General features: G+C 38.4%; 1 protein-coding gene and 1 long non-coding RNA gene across 2 annotated transcripts in view; one reads left to right on the top strand and one right to left on the bottom strand.

Annotated features, from left to right (window-relative positions):
• On the top strand, positions 1-1558 carry LOC118985952 (uncharacterized). Its single transcript, XR_005066241.1, has 3 exons — positions 1-602; positions 766-860; positions 1445-1558. It is a non-coding gene; the product is annotated as an uncharacterized LOC118985952 (long non-coding RNA).
• A 1681-nt stretch (positions 1559-3239) lies between these two features.
• The window catches only part of IFIH1 (interferon induced with helicase C domain 1), a 50336-nt gene continuing 32909 nt past the window's right edge, over positions 3240-20666 (bottom strand). Inside the window, exons 6-16 of the mRNA XM_037044581.1 lie at positions 18119-18329; positions 16993-17210; positions 15723-15839; positions 13866-13989; positions 13059-13322; positions 12451-12707; positions 9748-9897; positions 8089-8250; positions 4396-4586; positions 3844-3937; positions 3240-3756 (exon numbers count right to left, since the gene is read on the bottom strand). Of these exons, the coding sequence (XP_036900476.1) occupies positions 3577-3756; positions 3844-3937; positions 4396-4586; positions 8089-8250; positions 9748-9897; positions 12451-12707; positions 13059-13322; positions 13866-13989; positions 15723-15839; positions 16993-17210; positions 18119-18329 (1968 nt within the window). The 3' untranslated portion in view covers positions 3240-3576. The remainder of the gene's footprint in view (positions 3757-3843; positions 3938-4395; positions 4587-8088; positions 8251-9747; positions 9898-12450; positions 12708-13058; positions 13323-13865; positions 13990-15722; positions 15840-16992; positions 17211-18118; positions 18330-20666) is intronic.

The following is a 20666-nucleotide window of genomic DNA, read 5'->3' as shown; positions in this document are numbered from 1 at the left end:
CGGAGGCCTAAAACTTCTGTTGGTGTGTGACACCCGCAGCGGAGCTGCACCTGCCGCCGCTTTCCCGACTGCTCTTACAGCGACACCGCATACACTGGTCCCCGCCAGTGCCAGCTGCCGGGTGTGTTCCGTGCCGCACCCGAATTCCCACGGCTGTCTCTCAGGGTTGGTATTAGCTCCTCACCCTCTCAGAGAGAGTAAGTGATTTGTCCAAATCACAAAGCCAGTGAGGATCCCGACCCAAGTGTGTCTCATTTCACCCTCCCCCTGCAAAAACAAAGTTGCAAAATTATAACCCTTGTATGACTAATTAAGGAGAATTTCACAAAGTGAAGAAAACAAAAGCTTATCGTCATCCCAAATTAACTTCATGGCTCTTAGAATTAAATAATTTTCTTGTTTTTTCTTTATTGCTGTGTCTCACATAATTGTTTACCAGATTTTGGAATCGAGCACTTAATCATGCCCAGGGCAACTGAGTGTTCCTTTCCCTGTTTGTTCTCTCCATTCTAGTTCCAAAAATGTGAACTATACTAGATATCAGAAAGGGACACATGGGCTTTTACCTTTGAGGGATATCAAGGATGACTGCTGAAGAGATGGTGAGCAAGGACTTCTAACCATGTGCAAAGGTCCGCATCTGAGAAGGGATCGGGGTGTCAGAAAGGACTGTAGCAAACACACTTGGTAGCAAATATCAGTAATACCCAGCAAGCAATTTCCTTTGTGATTGAACATTACTAATATTTCTCACTCTCTCATCAGGACGTTGTGTGTGTGTGCAAGTATCTCATATCTTCAAAGCAGCAATGATGAGAAACTCCAAATCTTCTTTGGCTTTATGGTCAACTGAATTGAAAGTAATACCAGGAACTTCCTTTTCCCTAAGTCATGGCACTATGATGCAGGGACTATTAGATTGCAGAGAGAGAAATATTCATCTCTCTTATAGCATTTTTCACTTTCAGCAATTGCTTTTGACATGCACTAATTATCCTTTGGAAAACCATTTTTTCTTTATCTTTGTGTTGCTTCAGTATCTTATATTCAAGATATATATATATATATATATATATATATATATATATATATATATATATTTATATATATAAACTATGTTACTGCATTTTAATTTCAGGTGGCCTGAAATGATCTCAAACTACTTCTGGTATAAATTTTGAACTTTTCTTATCCACAAGCTTGGCTTAGAAATGTATGTTGTTCTAAAATGTTCAGGCCTTTGAAACCTGCTTCGAGACACCTGCCCCTAGTTCTGCGAGACCACTGCAAGGTCCTTTAGCAGAGAAGAGCTACCTTCATCCTCAGCAAGTGTTAGATAGAGTCTTAGGAAGGGAGCAGCCATGAAGACAGCAGCACGAACTATGAGCATGGTAGAGTTGTAAAAGACTTTTGAAATAATTTAATCTACTCTTTCATTTTCCAGGAGAGCAAGCACAGGCCCTATGAGATGAGGTTACTCAGTGTCACCCAACTGAAGAGTTTCATGAGGCCTAAAGCTCAGGAATTCCACCAGGCTGATGTCTATGTGTGAGGAGCATATTCTGTAAATGACCCTAAAATATTATGAGTATTAAATTGTTCAGTAACAATAGATCCAAATGCTATAAGTATCACAATTGTTTTTGAATGAAGTACATGCACCATAGTTTGAGTTTCAGTTACCATCACAAACTAAGTTTTATACTACTTGAAACATATAGTTCAAAACTTTGAAGTAGAAGTAACACTTCTTTATTTTAAAAAATTACTGGAAAACATAGATGAAAGAACCTGATATTTGCTGAAACCTTAAAAACACTCTACATATGTTACAGTAGTACATTTAGCTATTTTATGCATTTGGTTTCTTGCAGTTTCCAAAATGTTTTATAAGAGAGCAGTACTTCAAGTGGAGTCAGCTGGAGTTTTAAAAAGTATTTTAAGAAACCACAATCTTCTTTTGCCCTCTTGCATTCCCCAACGCTCTGACTGGTTAATACTCAGCCTTACTTAAGTCTTATCAAGATTCAGAACTAATGTTAGATTGAATTTTCACTGCACCCAAACCACAGAAATTCCTTTCTCCCCTCCAGCTCTTTATTTCTCCTTAGTCACAGGAGGCAACTGTTTCTGTGAACATGTGTGCAGCTGGGTAAGCGTGGGTTTAAATGGCCAGTCGTGGCTTTGTCTCAATCATGTGTCTATGCCGAAGTTGGCTGCTCGTCTACTAGGAGAACGTGCTGAAGTGCTTGGGCGCTGCACCATCTCCACATGATCATATACTTGTTTCAGAAACACTGAAAATGTCACAGCCACCAAGAGCTTACTCCTCTGTCTGGTGCTAGGGCGGGGTGAAGGCAGACATTTTTTTTCTTTCTTCTCTGATACCATCCAGCATCTTCTCCTCGCTAAATCCTCCGTGAACCCTGGACATCTCCACAGACACAGGTGATCTTGTAGGTGTGGATAACTGGTCTGCATTTAGCCACCATTCCTGCTGTTCGGTTGTTTTTGAGCATAGTTTTACGTTCATGGAGGAAGGCTAAAGAAGTAAGCCTTAAGCCACCTGATGCTGCTTCTTAATAGGATCTTGCCTTTTCTGGTGCTTCACATATTTCAAGGTGCTTTCATATGTATACATACACCACTTATTAACAAAAACTGTCCAAGTGGTGTGGGAGGCAGAATTCTAAGGGGGCCTCCAAGATTTCTGCTTATGCCTATATGTGCCCTGGAAAAGTCCCCTCCCCTTGAGTATGGGCAGGACCTAGGCATGAGCTGAGATGGTCAGCCCTGTGAGTACAGTTAAGACTTCATCTTAGCAGACTCAAGACAGGGTCTCCTGCTGGCCTGGAAGAAACAATAGCTGTGCTGTGAGTGGGTCATGGGGTAAGGGAGGCCCTGGAAGCTCAAAGTGATCCCAGTGGACAACTAGTAAGAAGACAGGAATTCCACTCTACAGCTGCAAGGAAACAGCAGCCAACGATGTGAAAGAGCTTGGAAGTGACTCTTCTAAGCATGTCCAGATGAGGACATTGTCTGGCTGCGCCTAGTTTCAGCCTTCTGAAACCGTGAGCAGAAGACCCTGCCCAGACCTCTGAACTACACATGTGCAACAATAAATGGGTGTTGTTTTAAACCACCAAGCTGGTGTGATTTGTTATGCAACAACAGAAAACTAATAAAAGCAAAGACGTAATTATAATGGTTTCAACAATAAGGAGACTGGTTCAGAAAGATAAACTGATTTGCTTCATTTTATTTTGAAAATTAGTGACAGCACTGAAATTGGTGCCTCAGAAGCTCACTTATACCCCAGCACCTCCCCACAGTATTCCACATGCTGGCTCCACACCAATGCACTTGACCGGTAGATTTTCTTTACCCCTGTCCATAAACCATAAACCAGATGAATAATTGAAAGCATGATCTATTATATTCATCTATACAGCTCATCTCAGAGTAAAGCCATTATTTTACTCGTTCTTACATCAGTTCCTTAGTATAATAAAATATCAATCAAAATCATATTGAATGTTAAGTTGACAATATTTTAAAAGAATCTTGAATTGACTGTCAATCTTCATCACTAATCAAACAATATTCCGAATAGTCAAGATCAGGAAATGTGATAGGTAATTCTACCCACTTTTTATATTGTTTTTTTGTTGAATTATTTTCAAAAAACACTACAAAATTCTTTATTTTAAGACAAGGAAAATCTAAGCCTTTATGTACCATCATCGTTCCCCAAGCCTAGAAAACAAAAGAGAAGGAAAACATTAAATGCACATAAGAATTCATTTCGACCAAAGTAAGATAAACCCACAGCAGTTTACTCACCTGGCCACATGCTTTGCAGAGGATCTCCCGATTTGTTTGATAGTCTGCAAACTTTTTTTTCAGTGCTTTGTTTTCTGTCACAATGTAGAGTTCCCTAAAATTACCAAGGAATAGGAAACATTCCTGAGAATTCACAAATGACCAATATGCAGCCAGTGGATGTGCACGTGATTGAACTTGACACTCATTCTCAGGCGGATGCCTCTTCCACACCCACCTCCCAAGGAGCATGCTGCCTTTTGTGGCTTCTTTCAGTCTGTCAATTATTTTAACTTAAGTTATTCAAAAACTAGAGAACAAATATGAACTTACAAACACTGATATGTCTTAGATCAAAATGACTTTGAGCCTTACTTACATGTCTCCCTCCTTCCCCCCAGACAGCATATTTGAAAAATACACATTTAAAATAGAGATGTAATTTGGGAAAGTTTAAAGAGAAGAAGTTCTAAAATGTAGTACATTTAACTTGTGCTATTTTGGAAGAACATTTACAATACAACCTGCTTCACCTCTTCTAAAGAAACTCTGACTGAGCTTTCCTGGACTCACTTGAACTCCGGCGTCATGTTGACATGGTGCATTTTCTCAATCACGTGGACACTGTCTCCAGAGCAGGCGAGCACGCTGCAGTTTTTGCAGAGGAAACTTATTAATGATGGGTTTTCCTTGTAATGCTTGGCCATACTTCTCTTGATTTTCATTTTATTTTCCATAATACTTTGCATCTGTAACTCCAGAATCTGTAGGAAGCAAAGAATATTTTTTTTCATTGCTTTCACTGAAGTTAAGTATCCTTGAATTTAGAGACCTTAGATAGTTATGAAAATATCCTCTTGGCCCATGGTCTAAAAATAAAAATAATGAGGCAATGGCCCACAAAGAATTTAGTATAGAAACCTTCACATAATGATGACAACGTGGAACCCTCAAAAAAACAGCCTATTCTATTTTTAAAAAGTTCTCTGGGGAGAAAGTCTTCAGCCATGTTCAACCAACAAAACAAAACAAAAAAACTACCAACCTCTCCCTCTTTCCCTTTATCTACCTCATTAGTTTTAGCAGTCTCATAAAGTAAATCTAAACTTTCTCCCATATGAATTTCTTTAAAGAACTAAACACCATTATTACATTACCCATAGTCTTTTCTTATCTATGATAAGCCCCTCAGTCTCTCTCTTTGTCCCCCTTATGTTTTCCTTCCCAGATCATTTTGTTATCTAAGCAAATCTCCTTAGCAAAATCTCCTCTTTTCATGTTTGTGACAGAAACTACTAGTTTCCCATCCAGGATCCATTCTTCCTGGGAATAGAATTATTGTATACTTTTATTTGGGGTGGAACTATGCTAACTAAATGACTATATTTCCAAGCCAGTGGTCAACAGGCATGAGAAAATGTTAAGCAGTATTTCCAGAAAGGCTCCTTATGTATCAGATAGTTTGCATGGGTATTTTTGCCTTTTCCATCTTCTTCCTTTTTCCTCCCTAGAATGAGCATGTGACAGCTAAAATTCTAAACACTATCTTTGACCTTGGGAATGGAAGCCAAATAGTAAAAGGGCAAAGAAGAGTGGAAGAGAGAGTGACAGAGAGAGAGACAGAGAGAGACAGAGAGATAGAGAGAGAAGGAGGGAGAAGGTGAGGGGAGAGGAGGTGGAGAGGAGGACCCATCCAGGGTCCTCGTGACATCATGGAGCTATCATATGACTCTAGACTGCCCACATTTTTTATATGAGAGAATAGGCCTTTATGCTGTGTATTTCAGGTTCTGTGACTAGAGGCAAAACTTATTTCATCATAGGAACAACGTAGTTTATGAAAAACAGAAAATTTGAAGTAGAGATAGGTCAGTTCTCATATCTATACAACTTCACAGTAGAAAAATCTGGTTTAAGAATCTCCAAACTGGAGGGAATTTCAGGGGGAAGGGGGAAGAAGGGTGTACAGGAACAAGTATAAAGGACACATGGACAACAACTAAGGGGGGGATGGGAGAGAGGGGGAAAGACTGAGGGGGTGAGCTGGGATGGGAGTAAAAGACAGAAAACTGTACTTGAACAACAATTAAAATAAATATATTTTTTTAAAAAAGAACCTCCAAACCAAATCTTTTCTAAATGACCAATTTATATTAAATTGTGGAGGAATGCATTGTTTTCTTTAAGAACCAGGAGACATTTTCAGTAAAAGTAAATCATCAATGCTGATGAACAGAGCTGAATGGCTCATCTCCTTGGCTCTCACCTCTCTGTTTTAGGCCTTGATTCAGGGCAGTCATGTCTAGCACAGAAAGAGAAAAGAAGCCTTGCAAGCAAACTTATGGGCTGTAGAACAGTTTAATCAGACAAGTACACAGACTAATTTCCCATGAAAATTATAATAATACAATAAACTGAAGTATTCTGTTCCTTAAAATTTAATTAGTTTGTTCTTCCAAGGTATTTATTGTTTAGTGAGCTGATTAAAAGATGATTAGGTCAAGGATCACACACATGTAGGCAATTAAGTCGTACCTATGAGTGTGTTGGAAAAAATAAAAATAAAACCAAGGTCGACGTTTGGATATGTAACCAGGGCACCAGAAACTAAAAGACTAGCTTTAAAATAGTAAAGCATATAAACTAATTAGAGGGGGAAAAATGAAAAGAAATTATAATAAATATATGGCAGGTAGAGCTATCATCAAAGACCAAATAAAATGTAATAATGTAGCAAATGTCATTAGGTCAATGCCAAGGAAAAAATTTAAGATCCTCATTTTTAGAAGCTTTCAGGTATGTATAAACCCTGTGTAAGACATGGAAAATAGACCTCACCTAGGTGTCGACTATCACCGTTTATTCACAGTTACCCATCACTGAGAAAATGAGAAAGACTCTCAAATCGGAAGATAGGAGTGCTGTGACCTCCTGGCAACACCCGCTGGGGGCTCTGGGCAGAGTAGTGGTTGCCCTGTGCCTCACGTCACTGCCATCCCTGCTCTGAGCTCCTCCACCTGGAGCAGTTCTGAGAGGGTGGATCACTTAGTCAAAAGAGACCTGAAAAGGTAGTCCACCCTGGAGCCCCCGAGGGGATTGTATCTTGTTCTAGAGATTATTGACTCAAACTTCAGAGGGTGTTCTAGAGTTTCCCCAGAACAACTAGTCTTGAAACATCAATTTTTGAAAACAGTAACTTGATTTCTTTCATCTGGGACATTAAATGTAAGGGAATAACCTTCCAGTGGGATGATTCGGCCATAAATGTTTAATTTGACGCTACAACATGTTTGGTTTTCCTTATATTGGAAAGGGTTCGAAAATACAAGTTTGTGTAGAAACCTGGCCAGGAAACCTTGGAGTTGGTTACAGCAATGCACACCGATGTGAAAGCATCCCTTTCGTGAAACTCCATTTAGGGGAGAGCCAATTCCAATGTTAAGAAACTAACATTCACACCCATATGCAAGGGTGTGAATTTCCTTCTAAATGGATTGTTTGCTATTATAGTTCTCACAGTCTTTAATTCAGTGGTATGGGGGATTTCCGGAACTATTGGAGAAATACTTTCTTCCTTCACTACATTCTTCTCACCACCCAGATAACTCTGTCAGTGAATTGAGATGCAGCTAGATAATAGGAGATGTATCCTGTTTTTATGCAGACCTAGTCTAGTGCCACTCCCTCTAAGAGGCCTTTCCCAACTATTCAGTCCAAAGGACCTATCTAGTGACCTCCCACATCACTCTATTCTAATTCTCTAGCATTTATCTCTACATGATATATTTCTTGCTTCATTTCTGTTCCGTTTTTTCCCTCTTCAAGTCTCACCGTGTACACACTAGAATATAAACTTCATGGTGCAGGGGTCTATCTTTGTTGTTTGTCTATTTGTTCTCTGTTTCTAAAATGTTCCCTGATGCACAGGAGGCATTTCACAAATATTTCTGAAATGAAAACAAATGTGCCTGTACACAATTGGACCAAACCAAAATTGCCAGGTTGGGATGAATGGGTGAGTCACACTAGTGTTTCTGGATCAAGGGCAGCTTAAATTTATATCATCAACGTTTATGGCTGGTTCCGCTGGAATGGCTCTCTGGCAGTTTCAGTCCTCTACGGATCTCAGTTCTTTGTATGTGAATCTGGACTAAGCATAGCGCAGAACACGCACTGGAACATGCACTTCAGCACAGTTTCTGTCTGGCAACCACATGTAGCCATTTTAGAGTGAAAACTAAAGTCAGAGAGAGCCCCAAACAATACCTTATGAGCAAACTCCTCTGGTTTCATATTCTGAACACGGTCTATAGCTTTATACATCATTTTCTCTCGGAAGTCATTAACTGTCTCGCGTTCTACAACTCCTGAGCCGCTGTGGGCAACCAGGACATAGGTGCTCTCTTCCGCTCTGGCTCGACCACGGGCCTGAGAAGGGAAATAAGTTACATAAGTATAGAAAGGAAGGGCTCCTCTTGTGCTATGAACTCCCCCATTTTTGTCCTGAAATGCTCAGTGTCCCAGCCTTCAAATGCTCTCTTTATTCTCAGTAAAGTTAGTCATTCTCCATTCTTTATAAACTTGCTGTTTGAAACTCAAAATGCACATTAATACAGACACAATGTTCTTGAACCATGATGGTTAGGTCCCCACACAGTTCTCAAAGGCCTCAATAACACAATACCAACCCACTCAGCCTTTGTGTTATGGCCCTCTCTCACACCCTGTAGTGGTCGTGAGCGACCTGGACAAGGGGAGCACCACTCCTCCTAGCCGGCTGGGAGGGGTAGGCGTCTCTGACCTTGACACCAGGGCTGCGGAGCGTGCAGCCCTATGCCCGGTGTCCTACGTGGGCTTTTGAGCACGTTTTCTCATGAAAACATGCTCAACATGATGATAAACTTCTATAGTTCTCTTTATAAAGTATATTTGGTTACATTTGAGTAACAGAAAATTGCATGGCCTGGCCCAGGAATCCATCAGCTACAATATTATCGTCATGAAAATGCATCCTGAGTAATGAACAGCTAACAAATCAACTCCTGAAATAAAATGACTTCCTCATTTGGTGGCCATTGGGTTATTTTGGTTCTGACTTGCCTTCCATTCAAGAACGCCATTTAGCATATAAAAAAAGCCACTTTGTTAATTTTATGGGAAGAATGTTAAGCTTAATTCCTATGCTTACTCAACAAAAGGAAACAATTTTATTGTTAACATAAGGTGGGTAAGATATAAAGCGAAATTGAATAAAAACTGGAACATTTTACTATTTTTATCTTTTTCTGCACATAGGGGGAATATGTGCAGAAATTGCATATATATATATATATATATATATATATATATATATATATGCCTCACACCCATTGCTATTTTATTATGGAAAATTTCAAACACAGAGAAGTTGAAAGAACAAGGGAGGAAGGCACAGAAAGAGCAGGGCTCCCCGAGGCTTGGTGCGTTACTTCATCAGACATTGGTTGGACGCTGAACTTTAGATTCCCGGTCCAGCTGGGGGCTGACTGGCATCCTGGGAGTGAGGAGGCCTGTTTTGACTCTTACAGATGGGGCCAGTGTTATGTTCTTAAAAAGTCTTAGGACACAGAAATAACCACCAAAGAAGAGTTATTGCTTAAAAATACAACAAGCATCTGGTTGAAATATGAATTAAACAATAATATAAAAGGCAGTAATGCACAGCTCCTCAAGATTTCTCTTTTTGTTTCATTGGGGTATAATTGATATATATTACTTTTTAGGTATGCAATATAATGATTTAGTATATGTATACATTGTAAAGTGATTTTTCATATGAAAACAGCTATATTTTTAAAACTATGTGGGCTGTTTTACTAAAATAAAACAATTAAAATAGGAATACCAGATGGAGAAAATTAATATATTTGAGGTATTTGAACGTACCTGGACCATGGCTATTTCATTAGTGACGAGGCCATAACGAATGACCATGTTGCATTCTTTAATATCCAAACCTTCTTCTGCCACTGTGGTAGCAATAAGCAGATTTATTTTTCCTGTGCGAAATTTCCTAATGACTTCTTTTTGTTCATTCTGTAGAAACATTTTAATAAATTAAATTTTGTGATGCTAAACACATTAAAATCATCTAATTAGGAGAATAAATAAAGAATTGCAACTGGTCAGTGTAAATCAAAGGATTAGATCACACACGGATTTGATGCCATCTGTTTTTGTCATTGAACAAAGACATGATGCTGAGACACATTTGATTTCCAATCTGGGATTATCACACAATAACAAGAATATTTCCATCTTCCAGTCTGGAGATGGGGAGACCATTATTTACACCAAGGAAATAAATTGATGGGCAACTTGGGAGCAAGAATGGAAGAGACAAGAAACTTAAATGGGCTTTGCTTTTCATTACAATCACTTCAGAATCTTTAATATTCAAAGAATAATATGCAGTGACACTTCTAAAAATTGCTGAGTTTTGAGTCACCCAGAAATACAGACTACACATTTGGTCACTTTAAGAGTCATTCAAGCACCCTGGCTGGTGTGGCTCACTGGATTGAACACTAGTCTGTGGACTGAAAGGTCACGGGTTCGACTCCCAGCCAGGGCACATGCCTGGGTTGCAGGCCGGGCCCCTGGTTGGGGGTGTGCAAGAGGCAACCAATCAATGTATCTCTCACACACTGATGTTTCTCTCTCTCTCTTTCTCCCTCTTTTACTCTCTCTTTAAAAGTAAATAAATAAAATCTTTAAAAAAAACAAGGCATTCAAGCAAGAATATTCCTGGAAGGACACATGGGAAACTCAAAACACTGGCTGTACACAACAGGGGAGCTAGAAGAGTGGAGGACAGTGGTGGGCCCTGTGCCTGACTGACTTGAAAGAGGGGGTAAATATATTATCTGTTCAATGGGGCGACACAAATAAAAATGAAAGAATAGGTTATGAAAAACATAATTAAAACTATTATATTTAAATGAATAAAATCTAAATTCTGAAAGTTAATATAAGTAAAGAAATTAAGTACACTTTCTGAGCCTTGCATCAGAGGAATGGGTAAGCATGAACCCAGCCCCATGAGAAGGAGACTGTAGTTTTAGCTTCATAACTGCTCTCATCAAAGCTGTGGTCCGGTCCGCCTTTGGTGCACATTCACACTCGCTTCTTCCCCCGTACTTTAAACAAAAGTGAACGTGTCCGATGGACGGTGTGCTCTCCCTTCCCCTTGCTTTCTTCTCAGAGGCAGCACTTGCCTTTACCTGACTGCTAACTTCGGTGGAAAACTCCCTCCCCCGTCTCCTCTGACAGTTTCTCCCTCCTGCACTTAAGTCTGCTGGTATGATTTGCATGTCCTTGGATTTTAGCAGAAGCTCTCTGTGCCTTAATTCAAAGGAGTAACTTTAATAGTAAGAGCTTTTAACACATCAAGAGTTAGACAACTCCTCCCCCAGTAAGTCCAATTGAGTTTACAAGGTGAGGATGTGGACAGTAAGGAAGGGGTGTGTCCTGCATTGGCATGCAGCCCCCAAGTCCCATGGGAGATGAATGACTAGCCCAAGTAGCTTGAGAACATACTCTCCATCTGCATCTCACCTTTTTTCAAAGAGGAACTGAGGTCAGACACAATGGAAGTCATAACACTTAAACTAATATAATAGAAACTTAAACGGAGGATCAAAAGTGAAAGAATACAGATGTATTAGTTGTAAGAATTAACAGAGAGGCTGTGAGGCTACAATTTTTCCTGTGAGGTTCCTTAGAACGTGAGGCAAAAAAAAAAGAAACATGAAGTAGGTAAATTAGCTTTCATCTCAAAGGAGAAGGCAAACTCCTTACCCGTGAAAAACACTGCCTTCTCGGGCACATGTGTGAGAGGCACCTTTAACATGGGTGCATGCAGAGTGCATGGAGCGTTTTGGTGGACAGTTTCAAGAACTATTTCTTTTCGGCAAACGCTAAAACAAATTCAATTTGCTCCATTGAACTGAATGATGGTGACTGTTGGAATCGAAGTATCCTGTTGTCTAGCAAGACTAAGGATCGATGTAACTTCAGAAGTTACTCTAAGCCACATGCTTGTACTGTCTACAGGTGCCTTTTTTCTCTCTCAGGTGTTTTTTACTGTGCGCATGATATGTGGTCTAGTGAAATGGAAAGAAAACAAAGCAAAAACCTTAAAGAGGAAAAGAAAATCTCTCATGATCCCAAATCTCAAACACATCAAGTCTTAGTATTTCCAAGTCTTGTCCAATGCAAACCTGTTCTACACAGTTCTAATTATAATGCACATACTGTTGAGGAGATGGAGTTTTCCACGTGATAACTATAGTGCAACCATTTTTGTATTTTGTTATAAGTTTAAATGTCAATGATTTTTGCAAAGAAAAGTCACTTTAGAAAGTTTCTTCAAATATGTAAAAAAAAAAAAAAGACTGGGCCAATACTTAGCCTTTCAAATACCACAGACTAGGCTGCTATTGAACTCACATGTTACTTCAAGAACAACTGCTTCATTCCTGACAGTTAGTTTGTGGTGTGATGAGAGAACTGATGAAAAATGGAGGACCCCTAGCTTGGGAAGAGTAGTAACAGCATAAGAACAGCAATCCCAAAAGATGTACACACCTGCGTCATGGGTTTGAACTCACTGCTGTGTCCAGCTCCAATCAGATGGTGGGCGATGACTCCCACTTCTGCAAATTTTTCATTTTCATTAATCCACTGGGAAAGGGCATATGCACTCCGCCGCGTTTTTGTGAAAATTATGCCTCTTGCTTCCACAGTCCTTGTATATTGCTCCATTATGGTATTTCTTAATTTGGTCAGCTTTTCATTTTCATAGTCTGGGTTTTCAGCCAGTTTTTTCAACATATGCTTGTTATCTTTTAAAAATAATTAGTTTAAATTAGTAAAATAAAAGAGTAATTACAGTGGAAGATTTTATGTAATGATGCACTGAGATGTAGTTCAACTATAATTAATCTTTTATCTATATCTAATAATAGAGCTGTTTAAGACATTTCAATCATCTTGACTAAAACTCAGATGACCAAATGATCGATTGTATAATCCATGGCTACTGTGACCATATTGGTTAGATATGAGCAGGATTTCTTCTTTCAAAACAAAATGTTATTTTAAGAGGGCCTCTCGGGGAGCTCTTATAAAGCAGCAGTTCACACCGAAGAGGGACATGCGTGAGACCACGCAATCAATGTCACAGTGATTCTTACCCATAAATAAATTCATGAGAAATTCATCCGTCCCATCCAGTTTCAAAGGTTTCTTTTCGTTACTCTCATCTTCCTCACCGTCCTCACCACTCTTATCGCTATCATCTAGGACAGCAAACTTCTTTTCTTTTTCTTCATTATAGAAAGTTTCGAGGTGATTATATGCATCAATCATTCGGATTGTGTCATTGATTTGCAGGGCTTCGTTGTACTTCCTCAGATGTTCTGCACAAAGGCGGTCTTTGCGATTTCCTTCTTTCGCAGCTGTGAAAGAATATATTATGTAGTGTGATGGAGGAACCAAATGCACACATTTAATACTGTACCGGGGACCAGAATATGTGTGTAATACTGACTCTAGAATAGGTTTCGTTTTGTTTCTGAAATGAGTAAGCACAACTCAAAACGGGCCATGAGCTGTAGAAGGGTGCAAATGCTCTAACTTTGGACTTGCTGCTTGAGTTCTGCAGCGGGAGAACACCCCCCGCCCCCGCCCTCCGGTCCATGCTGGGTCAGCGGAAGGACACGGCAAGCATAATACTTAAATGTGCAATTGGAGGCAGGGCGGTTAATATGTATCTTAACACTTTAAATGTACAATAAGTGAGGACTCTGGAGATAATGAGAAAATGAGGGAATTGGTGCCTCTTTCCTTAAAGAAGGAATTAGAACATGTTTATCCCAGTCCTACTTAGAACAAAGAAATTCCATGTGCTTTAAGTTTCCTTGGGAACATATGAGATAGTCTTGGCATAATAGTGGCGTAAACATAGGATAAACCAAGTGTTAGGTAAAAACCCCAATTACCTTTTTTATCCATTTTAATGGCCCACTGTTCATAGGGTTGGGTTCCAAAATCTGCCATTGGACTCATTTGGCAAAAAGCTTGAATCTTTGTCATTATTTCCAGAAGTTTGTCTTTAAATGGATCCTAAAAATAAGTTACACACTTATTCTTATGTATTTATATTGTTAAAGGAATGACATTATCTTTGTGAAAATAATTTCTATGTAATGATAAATTTGATTCAGAATGTTTGTCTAAGCAAAGTAACAAGTTAATCTCTGATCATCTGTTTGTACATTTATTTTTTATCATTTTTTTCTTTTAAAAGTCTCTACCCTCAAGATACATCCACACCAACACTGCATACCCCTTCTAAAATTTTCAATTTAAAAATTTTATAAAAGAAAAATTAATGAATGATAACTGTGGATGCTAATACTAATTTTTTAAAAAAAATTAAAGCAATGCCCAGTTATTTAGAAAGCCTGCAATCTAATTTGAGAAATATTCTTCTTTAAAGAACTGGTTTCAGCATTATAGCAAAATTCAAAGTTAAGAGAGTTGCAGAAAAAGCTAGACGCAAAAAAGTGCATACTGTAAGATTTCATTCATGGAAAGTCCAAGATTAGTGAACACCCATCTTTGGTGTTGGAAGTCAGGGCAGCCGCTGTCCCTGGGTCTGGCAATGGGAGGGGAGCGTGGAGTTTCTGGGTGCCGCAGCGCTGTGCGTCTGGGCCTGGATTTTGGTTACCCGTGTGGGTTCTGTTTATGAAAATGCAGCAATCTGTCTTATTCACTTCAAATGTGTACTTTTCTGAGTGTTATACTTCAATTAAAAAGTATCCTAAAAGTTAAAGAGTAAGATGGCAGATTTTTAAAAAATATGTATCCTAAGTCACATCCAGCAATTTCATCCCAGCCTACATCCTTCCAAAAAATAAAATAAAATATCCTAGGAATGTTGTGTTTTATTAATGGTTGTAAGTGAAAACACACATTTAAACTTTTGAGTAAAACTGAGTAACAAAAAGTGAAGGAAAATAAAGTACACCAAATGTGCCAGTACAACTGGGGGAGATAAGTAACAGAATTTAAAGTAAAACTAAATGAGAACTGATGGTCACTCACATTAGTTTAGTGCCCACTACATTTTAAACACAAGATTATTCACTATGTGTGTTTCATACCATTGAACCCTAACATCATTATAAGGTAGATTTTCAATGATTACACTCACTATCAAGCACAAAGAGCTAAAACTTTTCCTGCTTTGTAAATTTCACAAAAGAAAGTATTGACATCTGTATTGTCATGAGTTCCAAACTGAGTATCAGTCATTGTTTATTATTGGTGAAAACAGTCATCCAGAAAGTACCATTAAAATAGGTATTTCACTTCTTTACCAAGCCAATGTTTTCCTAAGAAATATGCAAATTAGGGAGGATTCCCACTATCTTTGCCAACTGTAATCTGGTAGCAACGAAACTGGTACTTTGGAATGCCAGAAGACCAATTCTGGAATTCACCAACAAAGTAAAAAATAATAATCATAATAAAAAGGATAAAGCAAAATACAGTATAATCCCTGTAGTTTAGCTTTGTAACCTGTAACCTTCCATACCCTTAGCCCCTCATGGCTCATCTGTAGTCAATTACTGAGCTACTCTTTGTATAAACTGGAAAACCAAAAGAAGAGTGGAAAAGAGGATTCACGTAAGTGTTCCATGGCCTAACATCAGTAAAAAAGTACAAAATTGTAACTTTTTACTAAAAATTTAAAATAATATTATTCAGATGGTCCATATAAACTAATCTTTGCATCTTTCAACTGAGTGTGGTATTAGCAATCAAATAAATACAACATTTTAAGCACATACTTCTCTGGTGTCATCTGCAATTACGAACTTTTTGCATGGCTCCTTTATTTGGTCTTTAAGTTGATCAATGTTTTCTTTCACAGTTTGAATAGTAAATGCATCAAGACTAGCACATATCTGGAAAAGAGACATTTTTCAATATTTAAATAATTATTTTCGCTTTCATTGATTTAATGTAGTTTTTCCATGTAAGAAATAAGTAGCATTACTTGCTAAACACAGCATTATAGTATTGCTTTACGGTGGATCTGATTAACCAATAACCAAAAACCAATCTGTCCTGATAGAGTAAAAAAGAGCTTCTAAATCAAGTTGGTGAATAATTCCAGAAAAGTGTATTTGTATTCTTTACTTACATTTGGTTTTCTAGCTGGAAAAATTGATATGGGAAGGGTGTAGCAACTTGCAGAGATCAGTAGAGAATGATTATGAGAAAACCACATTACACGAGCCATTTCAAAGGTCATTTTAACATCTATGGGTCATATCACCACTCTCCTCTACACACAAAGAAGACGGCGTGAAGCTGGGAGCAGCTGAAGCCCATGTGCCTGGGTCTATGTTAGAATTTGTCCTTAATCCCAGTAATAAATTATATCCAGAGCCAATAATTATACCTCTGTCTACCTTACATTATTTTTACTGACTTAAATTTAAAATCAGGGACTTAAAGTACAAATGCAATTGCTTCGATGCCAACACACTTCTTGGCTTACTCTGAATTCATTTAACACTTGAGTCAACAACAGTACTTTTGTGTTGTTATCATTTGGAGGCAGCTGATGGGTAATATATTTTTAATTACAGATTCACATATCCCATTTTCCTACTTAATTTGAATTACCCAGAATCTGAGAATCATACAGAACAAAAAGACAGTAGAAAATATGTAATTTTGAAATTCACTAAGTATGAAAATTGGAAATGTTCATAGTTTTATGCACAATTCATTATCAAATAGATCATTTTTATAATAGGAGTAGATATTTAAAAGAAGGCATTTAATTTGCCCCGACATTTCATCAATTATATCAGCTTCCTTTGATTTTTGTGATGTGTTCTCTCGTAGTTGTTATTAAGGCATATTACTGTTTTGTAATATGCCTTACTTACTTTAAAGTAAACAGCTTTCACCTAGCTGATGACCCAGCAACACCTTCTTGCATGCATTCAGTGGGACTTGCACCTAACCTTCCTTAAAAAACCCAAGAAGTACTGGCATTTTTTGAAGCTTTGGTTTCCTTTTGTATACATAAAGTTCATGACTTACTTTTAAGATGTGCTCTTCAGCTTTGGCTTGCTTGGTGGCCCCGCCAACACCTGGCGACGCTGTTAGTCCCAGTATCTGGGGCAGGGGCATCGCTGGTTTGTTTTCTTTCTCAAGTTTCTTGTTTTTCAACTTCTGTTTCAAATAACGCCTCATGATGTTATTATAGACGACTTCTTTTTTGGTGTGATGGCACTCATCAATGATGAGGAGGGAAAAGTCTTAAAAGAAAATTCACAGGGTTCATTCGTCCATACCAGGGAGGTATGGACAAATGTACATAACCTTTAAAAAACATTTTTAAAAGGTACCTCACAAAAACAACAAGAACCTTTAAGCTAGTAAACTGAGCTGCTATAGGTATGTCTTTTCTTGGGCAGAATGACACTGACACTGACATTTTTCACTGTTTGAGACTACCCCAGTCACCTGTGCATTCAAAACTTTATGTGTATTAATCATGAAACTCTCCCTGTTAGATACGATGCCTATTTTGTTAGATGAGTTCTAGAAAGCTTATAGAGCTAAAGAGTATTATGGGATAGAACTCAAACTTAAGATTATTATCCAAAATTCTCAGGATTACACTTTTTTCCTTGATATAATGTTTAATGTTAAGTGGGTGACTTTTACATTTATTGTATCAAATAAAAACTGCACTATTCAAAGAGAAAAATTTTGGCATGTTTGAGCATTACATTTAATTATTATAATTATTTGTACTTATTTCCATTCCTCTCTCTTATCTTCTCTTCCAGTTTCTTACAAAACAGAAAAGATTGTATATTTGTTCTATGGAAAAGAAGACAGACCTAGTAGGATACATAGCATATAAAAGGAACTTGTCAGTACTGAGAATTAAGAAGTAAATGGAAAGCCCAGTGATTGTTTGATGTAACAATAATATTTATATGCAGAACAGTGATCTGATTAAAAACTTTTTGAATTTTTTATTTGTTTCCCCAAGGAAGTAAAGGGGTTTTAATGAAAACTTAAACAATGAAAGATAATACAAACCTAAGTTAATTTTTTAAATCAGCATGTTTAAAATCATTTAACTAATATGGCTTCTATTAGTATTAATATTAACATGAATTCTTCTGTTGTCAAAATATACATTTCCACCAACCTGACAACTGGACGCCATCATCTTCTCCTTCTTGTGAGTTTAAAAGGGAGTTTTCTAGGATTTGAGCTGTACTGATAATAACATCATGGGTTTTGACAACTTCTGGAAATGATATTTTCAACTGGGTATCACCACTTAATCCCGTAACAGAATACCATTTCTTCAAAAATGGCTGGAACTCTGTGCAGAATAGCTGCTCAACTAATGGTACCTTTAAAAATGCCAAAAGTAAAAAAATAGAGAAAAGAAAGAGAGCATGTCAAAGCAAAAGTATTGATCAAAGGCCTACCATGTGTCAAGCATTAACGAAGGTTTTACACCATCAGTTAAGTAGGCATCACAACCTGTTCATCATCCCATCCATTCATCTGTCAGTGCGCACTTACTGAATGCCCACGAGCTATGGACATTGTGTCTGGGACACAGTGATGTTTAAGATACAGTTGACAAGTCTCTAGCGGAGCACACAGACCAAGACTAAAAATGAAACAAATTAATATAATACCATGTAATGATTCTCCCATGGAAACACATTCAAGTGACAGCAAAGAGGAAGAGGCAACTGACTGATCAAAAGAAGGCTTTAGAAGCAATTTTAATCTTGCGAACTATGGGTCAGTGAAGAAATAAATTGAAATTAAAAAATAAATTTTGAATTGGTAGAAAAGGGCCAGGCTCAAAGGGCTGTGAGCACCAAGCAGAGTATTTTAAACTTAGTGCAACAGTTCACAGGCCCTTGTGAGTTCTGTTACATTTAGGGCTGATTTATTACTGTTGTTTGTTTTGGGATCAGGCCAGAGGCAACAGGCCTGAAATATTGGAGGGAGGGAGCAGGGAGCAAAGAAGGAGTCAGCAAAGCATTGACTGGGAGAGTGGATGCGGAGTGAGGAAAGGACTACTGGAATGGCTGTGGTGGCTGAAAAAAATGAAACAAATAAATTTAGCAAAAAAGATGAAAAGCTTTCAGAGACAACTGGCATTGTCTAATGAGAGTGTATTGGCCCTGAGGTGACTTGGCTCAATGTGTGATTTCCAGTGTCTTCTCATTCACTAATAGGTCAAGATATAAATCTTCTGAGGACTCTGTCCTGCAAAACTATGAAAGTGGAGGTGAAACCCAGTGACCCATGGAAAGTGGGAGGGCCAGGGCCAGGATAAAGAAGGCATCCCGAGCCTGGCCAGCAGGGGTCATCTTTGCAAGCAAGCAGATAAAAGATGGTCTCACTCTTTAAGGCTATAATCTCCAGATTAACCCCACACCTGGTCCTTTGTCGGAGAAGTGGCTGTATTTGTACAATAAAGTAAGATAAGAAAGTGTTACTAAGAAAATCATAAGAAAGAGAACTCATTTACTGTATTCATTGAAAAGAAAATCTGTGTATAAGTGGACCCAGGCACTTCAACCTCACGTTGTTCAAGGGTCAACTGTACTTTTTTCATTCCACTTATACAAGGCAGAGGCGATAATCAAAGAAGGAAGTATTCCGAGGAAGAGAATGGGAATTAAATTTAGCAGAAAGAGAATGTGAGCCAGAGGAAAGAAAGCTCTGAAAACAACTACTGCAGCTACTTGTGTATTGTGTGACCTTGGACAAGTTACTTACTCATCTCAATTTCCACATTAATAAAGTGAGATTAATGTTAACCTGTGGTGAGGTCGTTGTGAAAAATTAAATAAAATGGAGGCTGATATATTGCTGGCACCCAGAAAGCTTCCCTGATATTTTACCCATCCTTTTATTTCAGCAGTGTGGTGGAAAGAGACCACTTGACTTCAGAAGAAAAGGGTTCAAGTCCCAGTTCTGCTGATTATTGGCTGGATGATCCCTGACAGGCTAATTAAAGCCTCAGAGCCTCCGTGTTCTGATGGGTAAAAGGGGTAACTATGGTTACTCCAAACAATGGTTGTGTGGTTTTAAAGAGAAAATATAAAGTACAACAATACTGTACTGTACTTTATATTTTCTTTTTTCTTTTTTACAAACTTTTTTTTATTTGTTACACTATAGATTTCTCAGGGACAGGACATGCACTTCATTTGTCTTTAAATACACGAATGCCATGGAGTGCTTTAAGAATCTTTATACCATGAAGTGACATCGGGACCTGAGGTTCTGTCCATAAAGGGCGAGTCAAAGAAGCAGCATCTTCTCATCTCCAGAACAAAAAGAAGCTGGCGCAGGAGGTAGCAGGTGTTGAAAATGCTGATATTCACACTGGGTGGCACTGACATCCTATTGAAGGACACGGAGCAAGCCAGATGCAAGTCTGACATGGCTAATTGGGAGGTGCGTGGTCCTTTGGAGCCTTTTCCTGAGATGTGACAGAGTGCCTGCCAAGACTCATCAAACCCAACTGCTACTCACTTCTGCTGAATCATATGGGGCTGCATCATAGCATCCGAAGGAACCTGGGATTTATAGCTCATGATGTTGAAGCCCTAGATAGGAAACAGAAAGTCTGGAAACACAGGTGGTGTTTTCATCTCTCCCTGCATTTGAAGGCAATGACTTTGGAGAGTATGGAGAAAGGGAGATGAAAGTAAATG

This window comes from Sturnira hondurensis, unplaced genomic scaffold (assembly GCF_014824575.4).
Source record: "Sturnira hondurensis isolate 20B ecotype Veracruz unplaced genomic scaffold, ASM1482457v3 Scaffold0004136, whole genome shotgun sequence".
NCBI lineage: Eukaryota > Metazoa > Chordata > Mammalia > Chiroptera > Phyllostomidae > Sturnira > Sturnira hondurensis.
Note: the sequence above shows the minus strand (reverse complement) of the source record. Positions and strands in the feature narration are given on the sequence as shown.